Here is a 10,641-nt window from a genome sequence, read left to right as displayed (position 1 = left end):
ATCTGAGTCAACGTGCTGCTGGTAACGGCCTCAATCGGAGTAAAGAGGCGTAATAGATACTCTCGCCGTTTAGCCTCCATCTATGTAATTAGTTTTATAATTAACTCATATTTAGTACTTCTAATTAGCTTCTGAATATTCGATGTGACACGGACTAAACTTTAGCTTAGGATCCAAACACCCCTTAATTTTCACTTGTCTTCTCTGCTTTTGATTATTTAACCGAGACATGTTAGACTTATATATGCAAAAAAAAAAAAAACTTCTAGTTTCAGATGGTGACCACTGGCCCTTATATATCACATTTTGCAGTGCTAATATCATTGTTTAGATCTCAAGTATCATCCTGCTCATGTCTGTCTGTGCCAACCAACAACGTACTTGCTTTTTATCAGATTCTATCTAGTACATGCTAGAGTGTTTTGATGAAAACATAGCGCATTCATATAAACGTCCAGAGTAAAAGATTTCGTTGAATGATACAACTTCCTTAGACTACATTGACTTCAGATTTCTTTCATGAACAAATATCGTTACTCTTGCTTGCATGTAGACGATCGTTTTTTGGGGCAATGTTTACCACTAAATGCCCCTAATAGCCTCACTACAAAATTGCCTTTTGGTTTTATGCGTGTATCACTAATAATGTCCAATTGTTCACACTCTGTATCTGGTAAACTGCCAAACTGGTTGCCTGTCGGTTTGTATGTGCATATGCAGGAGGCGCTAATCTGCCAGGATGGTTCCATTTGATTGTATTGGCTGGACTGCTTGGGGGGGTCGCGCACTCGCGGTCACAAATCCTCTATCTCCAACTCCAATCTTTTTCGTTTGCATATCGTTTCTCATCAATCACTCATCTCGTCCTTGCAGCAAATTCAAATCTATCCACACTCATCAGTTTCCCAAAACAGACGGACCGAATGCTGCTCGTCCTCGCAATATTCCTCCTCGCCGTGGCCGCCACATGGCAGCAGGCGGCAGCCTCAGCATTGCCGCCCGCGCCGGCGCCGGCAGCCTCCGCATTGCCGCCTGCGCCGGCGCCGGCCGGCCTCGGCGACGCAGCAGGGGCAGAGCAGGCGGAGGTGGAGTTCGTGCGCGGCTGCTGCGCGCGCACGCTCTACCCGCGCCTCTGCTGCGCGGCGCTGTCCCCGTACGCGGCCTCCGTGCACTCCAGCCACGCGCGCCTCGCGCTGGCCTCCGCCAACCTCACGCTGGCCGCGCTCGACGCCCTCGCCGCGCGCATCCCGCGGCCCGGCTCCGGCGGCGCGTCCTCCGGCGCGCTCCGCGACTGCGCCGAGCTCGTCGCGTCGGCCGCGGACCAGGCGGCGCGCGCGGCCGAGCGGCTGCGCGGGGTCGAGCGGGCCGTGGGCCTCGAGGTGACCTGGCGCGTGGACGACGCGCGGACGTGGCTCAGCGCCGCCATGACCAACGAGGACACCTGCGCCGACGGCCTCTGCCCCCGCAAGTCCGCGCCGGCGCCGGTGAGGGCCGAGCTGCGCGCCAGGGTGCGCCGCGCTAAGCAGTACACCAGCATCGCTCTCACGCTCGTTAACATGCTAGTCAGTAATAACACAAGAAGTTAGCCAAACTTTGGTTGCTTATCAGTTTTTGTATTGTAAATTGTCAAATTGACTCGATCTTGTGTCTCTGTTACAAGTTTACATCTACTACTTATAGCTGCGACTGCCATAGAGAAACGCTGAAAAAAAGAACAAGCAGCTATTGGTCAGCTGATACAAGATCCCTTTCGGTACAGTTTGTTTTAACTTGGGATTGTGAACGGTAGCTTTTACAGTAGTATAGCTCAAGAAGTTAGCCAAAAACTTGGTTCCTTATTAGCTTGTTGACACTCAAATTTGGCTTGATCAAAATTCTTTATGAACGAGGCAAGTTGATTGTACACGTCCGTCTATTTGTGTTTTTGCCTTAAGCCCTGATGGAACATCTGGTGTCTAAAAAGGAAGCAGTATCAAAAGCTCTCTGTTGAACCATTCGACGTTAGCCGTACCACCCGGTGATCCATCATCGGATCATCTGACTTGAAGGAAAAAAAGAAGTTGGGTTTGGCATGTTTTCTACACGCTACATCATCTGGTGTTGGGTCTGAATTTTGAATTGCTTCCTCTGTCCTCTCTAGTGTTTTACTCAGCCTTTTGACTAAGCCAGACATGTTTAGAAAATATTTGTATGCCCTCGGTACACATCAGCTGTCTTAAAAGTTGTCTTAGTGTTATGTAGGATTTATGTTGATGCTCAGTAGAGAGAGGAAGGTGAGAGAAATAAGTTGTTGTTTCGCGAAATAATCACCTCATAAGTTAAAGTTTAGAAGTATTAGACTACCCTCACATTGTACGAGTTGTTATTATCATGCAACTCATAATATTTTTTATTCCATCCACAAATAAAGAGATGTGAGATCATTGTGAGACAATAAAAATACAAACTATTGTAGATGCAACTTATAATATTTTTTTATTCCATCCACAAATAAAGAGAAGTGAGATTATTGTGAGACAATAAAAATACAAACTATTGTAGAAGCTGCCTGATAAACAGGCTCAAGATTATGTTTTAAGGCATAACATCGCTTATAAAATAGTACTAATGTACTTGCGTAAATAAAGAGGCTTGCATAGTTGGGCTATAGCAAACTAATTTTACAATCAACTACTCACAACGCCCAACGGCCGAGATGCTGTCCACGCGCTCCACCCATTTCCTTTTTCTATAACGTGAATGGATCCACTAGGAAAAACCTATCCCCTCAAGTCCTTTATAGTGATCCAGCCTCCCCTTTTTCTCATATCTCTTCAGTAGGGCATCCATTGGTCAGCTAAACAATAAGCAAAGATTCGTTGCGGTGGAGCGGCGAGAGCAGTGGCGGCCATTCCTGCCCCATGGCTACCTCCTTTGTGCAACGCTGGTGGGGAGCCACCTGGAGGTGGCTCAGGCTTCGCCCCACACACTCTGCCATGGTTCCAGCGGAGGGAATGAAGGGCGCACCACCATAGGTAGTAGCAGCCTGACAAGCGGTGGCAAGCGTGCAGCCACAGGAGGGAGGCGACGTGATGCTAGAGTAGACGAATCTATGCATGCCTCCATCGGATCCAGATCGAAAGTTTTTTTTTCTTTCCTCCCCGTTTTCAAAGTTTTTTTAATCACTTTTGTTCTCAATTATTTTACGAAGTTTATGTATAACCTTTTTTTTCTAAATTCTGTTCCTAAACTTGCTTCCAATTTTTGTTTCAAATTTTGCCCCACTTTTTACGTAACTTTTTCTCCTAATTTTTTGTTTGTCTTTTTTATATATAAATTTGTGCATATTTTTTTTTTATTTTTTTTTACTACAAATTTGTATAAGCTAAGGTTGAATGATGGGAAAGGGTTAATGTGACACATGCGCGCGCGCACACACATAAGCACACGCGCGCGCGCACACTAACCTGTTAATGTGACACACACGCGCACTAACTTAATGTGACACACACACAACACAACACCACACACACAGCTATGTTTGGACGTTATTTTCCAGGAACAAATAATTAAATATGGAGAACAATACACTAACATAGCGTGAACGAGAAAAATTGCAATCACGAACAATTAATTGTACTGGACAAACAATAATAGAAACTATAACATAGTGAATAAATAACACATTCCATGAATAATATAGTACAAGATGCGAACAAATAATTAAGAATCGAACAAATCATTAAACAATCATGGGCCGGCATTAGGCCGAAAAGGCCATAATGGGCCAAATTCGCGCTCATCCACACGCGCAGGCGACATATAGCCTATCCGTTATTTGGATTTAATTGTTTAAGTATCAAAGAATAAAAATATATAATTCTAAATGCTTTGTGTTACATTTCACGATTAATAGTCTGTTATCTTAAAGGGCATTTTAGACATTCTAACCTTCGGGTTCAATTCAGCCAACCAGCCTGGTATCCAAAAGCTAGGTTGCCAAATGCAGACTCGCACCTTCTCAGATAATAGCAGCTTCTCAAACCAGCAAAAGCCTATTAGTCTATATTACTTTAGCTATGTGGTTCTTGAGTCATTTGGACCTAATATAGAGCACATATTAAGGTTAAATTTCATATTTAAAATATCTAAAACTTCAATATTATTGATATTTTCCATAATGTATGTCTTATGTTCATGAAAACTCTATTTCAACTGTACATTGCTTGTATTGTAAAGATAATATCTCTATCTCTTGAAATATAATAAATAGAGTTATCCATTTATGCAAATCAAAACTACTGATAAGATCAAGTTTAGTATTCTATATCTTTGCATTTGACATTGTTAAGGACTATGAATTTGCATAAGAATTTAAGATTCCTCAAATATCTCCATATTTGATTTTATTTTGAGTTGCGTATTGAATTGAAAAAAAATGGCTCCATGCACCCTTTCTCTTAACGGATCTTTAAAACAAAGAATTAGACATGCTATATGGGCCATGAAACGCAATAGGGAGCAGCCCATGAATGCAGAATAACACTGTTATTGTAACTGACAACTCACAAGTGAGAATCGAAAATAAATCCAAGTTGTCCATTATATGTCTAAAAATACAAAAAAAAACTCAGTTCGAACATTTATAAATCCTTTTTTTAATTGCATCTTTGTTTGTGAGCCTTAGACATAAAGGAGGCAGGCCACATATAAAGTGGCCATAGAAGGCATTTGTCCTATGATCACATTGACTTGCTAACCATTCCTTGTGGATTATGGGATTCATAGCGATCGATATGTATCTTTTGAATCTTTCTCCAAACGAGCTATTGTGTTATATTTTCATTATAATTTTTTATGATAGGCTTAGATGACACCATGTGATATTTTTGAAATTTCATAATAACAGTTGGATGATATGATGCTAAAATCGATAGATGGTAGGAGATACCATCCACAGATATAGCATATTTCCTATACGGGTACACTACTTCAATCGGCTACGTGAGGGACTATAAGACAAACTATAACCAAATCATAGTCATCCAATTTATCTTTTTTTTTTGCCTTTTTTTGCATGTGTACACCTAACTTATAGCCATCCAATTTCGAGTCCAAAATATTAAGTATATGTATGGAGTTAGCGAAACTGAATCGGGATTTCAAAAATTATATCCACTGTTGATTTTATTAAATAAAATCTAAGTTTGTAAATTATAATTTATACAAATAAATAATTACATAGTTCTTACAAAAACATTTGAGCTTAATTGAGTCAAAATATGATTGTTATTTATACTAATTATGATAATTTATAAGTTTTATATAAAAAGGAAAAAGTTCATTTTACTCCCCTCAAGTGTTCATTTTGTCCACTTGACCCTGAACCAAAATTTGGGCTCGATTTACTCCCCTGGACTATTTCAGTTGGCACAATCTACCCTTGATTAGTTTTTTCTTTTTTAATTCTTCATGTATTAGTTAAATTTGAAGTTTCAATTTTGTGAGCAGATACTTAATATGATGCCTTACGTTAAAAAATTATACGAATAATTTTTCATGGTTATTTTCATAGGTTAGGAAATTTAATATGAAATTGATCTTAGATATACAAAACTGTATGAAAAATAATCCTGAAAAAATTTCTAATGTAGTTTTCTAACTTAGGGCATCATGTTGTAAGTCAATTAATAAAATTTGAAACGAAAACTCAACTTGTATATGAAAAATAAAAAAAAGAGAAATCTTATTAGGGGGCAGATTGGACTAATTGAAATAGTTCGGGGGAGTAAAGTAAGCCTAAATTTTGTTTAGGGGTTAAGCAGATAAAGTGGATTAGTGAAGGGAGTAAAATGGACTTTTTCCTAACAAGTGCCATGTGCAAACAAAGAATTTTTTTTTCTGCCTCCAAAATGAGTTTTTTTTATGCTGTATCAATTTTCTTGCTTTTCAAACAATTCACTTGTCGATTTGACACCTAACTAATTTTGGGCTTGCTTCACTACCAAAATTATTCAAATTGGTTCGATCTAACCTATAATAAAAATTTCCTTTTTTCACCCTCACAATTGACTTTTTAGTTTCAAATTTTGCAAGATGTGAATTGACATCATTTTGCGGTTTTATGAATGTTGAATGAATAATTATTTTACATGTTAGAAGCATCACAACAATCCTTAACGTAAAAAATATATTAAGAATAATTATGATAAATTCAAAACTATTTTTTCTAACATAGCTTATGCTGTAATTTGTCATTCCACATAATTTGGACATATGAAAATCAGCTTGTGAATAGAGGAAAAATGACAAATTTCGTTAGAGGGTACCAAACGTAAAAATATATTAAGAATAATTATGATAAATTTCAAACTATTTTTTCCTAACATAGCTTATGCTGTAATTTGTCGTTCCACATAATTTGGACATATGAAAATCAGCTTGTGAATAGAGGAAAAATGACAAATTTCGTTAGAGGGTACCAATTTAAATAGTTCAGAAAAAAGTATGTGTTGATTGCTCGAGGCTCAAATGAACAATGCTAAAATAGACTATTTTCTTTAATCACCCCCCCCCCCCCCCCAACAAGAGAATTCACCATCGAACTAGAATATGAATTCAAAGCATGAGCGATTCATGCTCCTCCCGAAAAATAAACGAAATCATGCGGCATGTTTATAAAAAGGAAAAAAAAATCTCAAAGATCACGTGCGGCTGCCTCCTGGCTGGGCAAACAGTTCGGCGTTCGTTGCCCATCACGGCGTGCAAATAATCCGGGATATTTTGATTTCCTTTCATTTCCCCGGGATGCATGGATGGCCGGATTACTTTATTAATTACCCAGTAAGCTTATATGTTAATTGCTAGATTAGAAAAGGAAATGGAGGAGCAACCGCCTCCGGTAATCTCTCGCTCCGTGCGTGGTGCAGGAGTTGAAGTGGCCCAGTCAAAGATCCAAAAGACGCGCTCCGCCTCGCTGCAGCCGTCGCTAGTCTGTTCGTTTGTTACTCGATCGGCAGCCTCCATTGCTTGCGAACCGCTCGTCTCCGGCCTCCTCGGCCGCTGCTCTTCGCTCGCCCTGTTTATAAGGAGCAGGGCTCCCTCGTTTCCCTCCTGTTTCCTTCGAGGAGAAGGGAGTGGGGCAGATTGATTCCTGGCGCTCGCGCTCCGATCCATGCAAAGCTTCTAGGATTTGCTGCGCGCGCGGCGACGGCGATGGACTTCCCGGAGCTCGCCAAGCTGGCCTTCTCGAGGGTGCAGCAGATGGAGCCGCAGAACGTCGGCAAGATCCTCGGCTGCATCCTCCTCAGGGAGCCCGACGAGGATGAGATGGTGCAGCTCGCCTACGGCAACGACGCCACCGTGCACGCCAAGATCAACGACGCCAAGGCCACGCTCGCCGCCATCTACGCGCGCTGCTCCGCGCAGCACCACCACCAGATCGGCGCCGCGCACAGGGCAAGCGCCGCCGCCGCCGGGTACCACCCGGCCGCCGCCGGGGTGCGCCACCACTTCTCCCCCGCGCCCGCCGCCTACGGCTTCCAGTACTGGCCGGAACCCGCGCCGGTGCCCAAGGCGCAGCCGGACTTCGGGCTCGTGGACGCCGCCGCCGAGGCCCACTACGCGCTGCAGCAGCAGAACCACAACGGCCTCGACGACCACCACCACTACGACGCCGCCGGAGGGTACTACTACGCCGCCGCCGAGGACGCATTCCACAATGGCGGCGCCGCCGGCGGGGGTCCGCCGCCGAGGGCTGCGGCTCGGCGGGCGAACGGCCTGTCGACTCGGCGCCCCTGCTACTACTTCATCAAGGGCGTGTGCAAGAACGGCCAGAACTGCAACTTCCCGCACCACCAGGCCTACTCCGACGGGTCCTCCGACGACAGCCACCACAACAGCAGCGGAGGCACGCCTGGCGCGCTCGAGAAACTGGAAATGGAGATCACCGAGCTGCTCTACTCGCGGCACGGCCAGCCACTGTCCATCGCCTCGCTGCCCACGCTCTACGGCGAGAGGTACGGGAAGGGCCTTCAGGCCGATGGCTACCTCACCGAGAGCCAGCGCCATGGTAAGGCCGGCTATAGCCTCACCAAGCTGCTCTCTCGCCTGAACAAGATCAGAATCATCGAAAGGTAATAAGATCATATACAACCGCAATCTATTAAAAAAAAGAATAATCTCAACATTCAGTTTATTAGACTCCTTAATCATTGGATAATGCAAGCAGGCCGCATGGACAGCACTCGGTGGTTCTCGCTGAGGACGCCGCCAGGTACACGGAATTCAGGGGCGAGAGAGGAGGAGGTGACATGGGTTCCGTCCCAGCCAGCTCGCACCAGATTTACCTGACCTTCCCTGCCGAGAGTAAGTTCGTCGAGGAAGACGTCGCCACTTACTTCGGGTACATATAAGCTATCCATAAATCCAGCTACTATTGTCGGTTTCAATTTTGAAGTTGAAGATGCATTCTCGGTTCAGTTATGAAGTTATCATGCGTTATTCGAAGACATGACAGTGTGTGGACCTGCATTTTGCAGGCAGTATGGTCCAGTGCGTGATGTGAGGATCCCATGTCAGGAGAGGCGCATGTTTGGCTTCGTGAGTTTCGAGAATCCAGAGACAGTGAGCACCATCCTCATGAGGCGTAACCCGCATTTCATCTGTGGATCAAGGGTCCTCGTTAAACCCTACAGAGAGAAATCCAAGTGCATAGAACGGTAATGCCTGATACTGGAGAAGAAATTGATTGGCCATAATTGTTTTTTTTTGCTTTACTTTTCGATAGTGTGCTAATGTGTGTTAAGAGTTGTGACAACCTAAGAGTTCCAATTATCCCAGGATGCATGTGGACAAGATGAAGCCGATGCACTACTGCCCTACTCGCTTCTTCGAGATTGATCCGGACTTTTATCCCGGTAATGACCAAGTAACCTGTACATTTTACAATTCACAATCAATTAATCAATAATACACATGCTCTCAAATGAACTTTGCTCGCTCCAGATGAATATGAGGCTTCAAGCAGGATGGTGAGAAAGCAATTGGCAGAGAAGCGCGAGAGGCTGATCGAGCTCGAGAGGAAGCGCTTCGGAGGGGTTAGGCTTAAACCATTGCCACATCAGTTTGCCTACTTCGATTGCAGCATTGAGGATGTAAATCCCCTCAATTGCCTCCCAGCAGGTCGGCAATGCCATCATTTCTCACCTCGAAATCTCCATCTATATTAACCCTAAAGTTAATTTTTTCTACAATTCATTCATGCTAATCAGATTCCAAAGATGCCGACCTGATTGTGCCGGACTCATTGGAGATCGTCTCCCCGAGCCAAGCTCCACAAACGCAGGCAAGCAATAACTACGATGACAAAGAGAGGTACCACATTACGAAGTACAGTCAATGCCATTTCTTACATTGCACCCTGGCATTGGTCTTACTCGTTGTCTGTAATTTTTTCAATGGATACATTCCTAATTGCAGCAATCAGATCGAACTCCTCCCAGAGAGTCCATTCGCATCAGCTGCGCCTGCTGGAAACAGCATATCCACAATCATATAATTGCAAGGAAAAGGGAGATAAAGCATCCTGGACCATCAATTAGTTGTTCGTTTGATATCTTCTCAAGGTCTAAAGGGATAAGTGTGTTTTTGCACAGGAGAGCCAAAAATAATCAACAGTTTTTTGTAGATAGAGAAAAAGGAAAGATAAGAACTCTCACTGGTCTTAATTAGGAGTCACAGGATAAAGAGAGCAAGTGTTATTTTATACTTTAGAAGTGGGATGGAAAAAGCATGCAGGTTGAGGACAGGAAAAAAAGAGCTACACTGGTAAGTTTTATACAAGTGTGTAGTCTGACTATAAGTTATAGAAAATAATGTGACATGATAGTTGTTCTAATAGGACACTATGATACATGCAAATTGGTGTTCTGCCATTTGTTTCCAAAGATTATGAACCAAGTTTAATTATTTGCAAAGGTAAAATTAGTTGGTCCAGGGCATCTATTATTTGTACTTTTGGTTAGTAATGAAGACACAATTTCAGTTCCATGCTCTATTGCTTGCAAATTTGTGGCGTTCATGACTTTTTCTCTGTTTGCATAGTCGGTTCTGAAAGAACTTTTAGATGCATAAGAATCTGTCCGGTTGGCATTTGCTCTCACGTCACCACCATGACTCTATGCAATACCACTTGAACATCCCATATGGTATAATGTTACTCATGAACCTCAGCAGCAAGAACCACCGAGAAATAAAGGCAACCTTGTGCTTTCTATGATAGGCTGCAGTCATGGGACTCACCTGATCCTGATACGAACCTTCAAGTGATCCTTTATTTGATTTTCCTTTGTCATTTAGAAACCACCTAAGAATGCTGAAAACTTTAAGGGCCACAAAAATGTCTGTTGGTGCCTGATGTGACAAGGTAATGAATTCCTGATGACAACATAAACAGTTGCAATCCCCTTTGTTGCCCAAAGGGCATCATGAATCATCATCCATCCTCAGAATTGAGGTGCTGCTGGTGGAGGGAAATCTTATGTGGATAGTGTTATGGATCTAGTGGGGTCATGCTCTAGCTTTTGTGGCTCTCATCCTTGCTGGTGGCCTGCAAGTAGGATAAGACTGATGTGACCAACTGACACAACTAACCAATGATAC

The 10,641-nt window shown here is 43.2% G+C and overlaps 2 protein-coding genes across 2 annotated transcripts; both read left to right on the top strand.

Annotated features, from left to right (window-relative positions):
- The first annotated feature begins 923 nt into the window (after nucleotides 1-923).
- On the top strand, nucleotides 924-1,586 carry LOC101785261 (21 kDa protein). Its single transcript, XM_004986815.2, has one exon. It carries the CDS (start codon nucleotides 924-926, stop codon nucleotides 1,584-1,586), a length of 663 nt encoding a protein of 220 aa, XP_004986872.1.
- Nucleotides 1,587-6,955: 5,369 nt separating this feature from the next.
- LOC101781876 (zinc finger CCCH domain-containing protein 54) lies at nucleotides 6,956-10,034 on the top strand. Its single transcript, XM_004983849.2, has 7 exons — nucleotides 6,956-8,114; nucleotides 8,210-8,383; nucleotides 8,520-8,699; nucleotides 8,821-8,897; nucleotides 8,986-9,162; nucleotides 9,252-9,354; nucleotides 9,460-10,034. The coding sequence occupies exons 1-7, from the start codon at nucleotides 7,195-7,197 to the stop codon at nucleotides 9,536-9,538; spliced, it is 1,710 nt and encodes a 569-aa protein (XP_004983906.1). The 5' UTR covers nucleotides 6,956-7,194; the 3' UTR covers nucleotides 9,539-10,034.
- The last annotated feature ends 607 nt before the right edge of the window (nucleotides 10,035-10,641 follow it).

The sequence above is a fragment of the Setaria italica genome, chromosome IX, assembly GCF_000263155.2.
Source record: "Setaria italica strain Yugu1 chromosome IX, Setaria_italica_v2.0, whole genome shotgun sequence".
Lineage (NCBI taxonomy): Eukaryota > Viridiplantae > Streptophyta > Magnoliopsida > Poales > Poaceae > Setaria > Setaria italica.
Note: the sequence above shows the minus strand (reverse complement) of the source record. Positions and strands in the feature narration are given on the sequence as shown.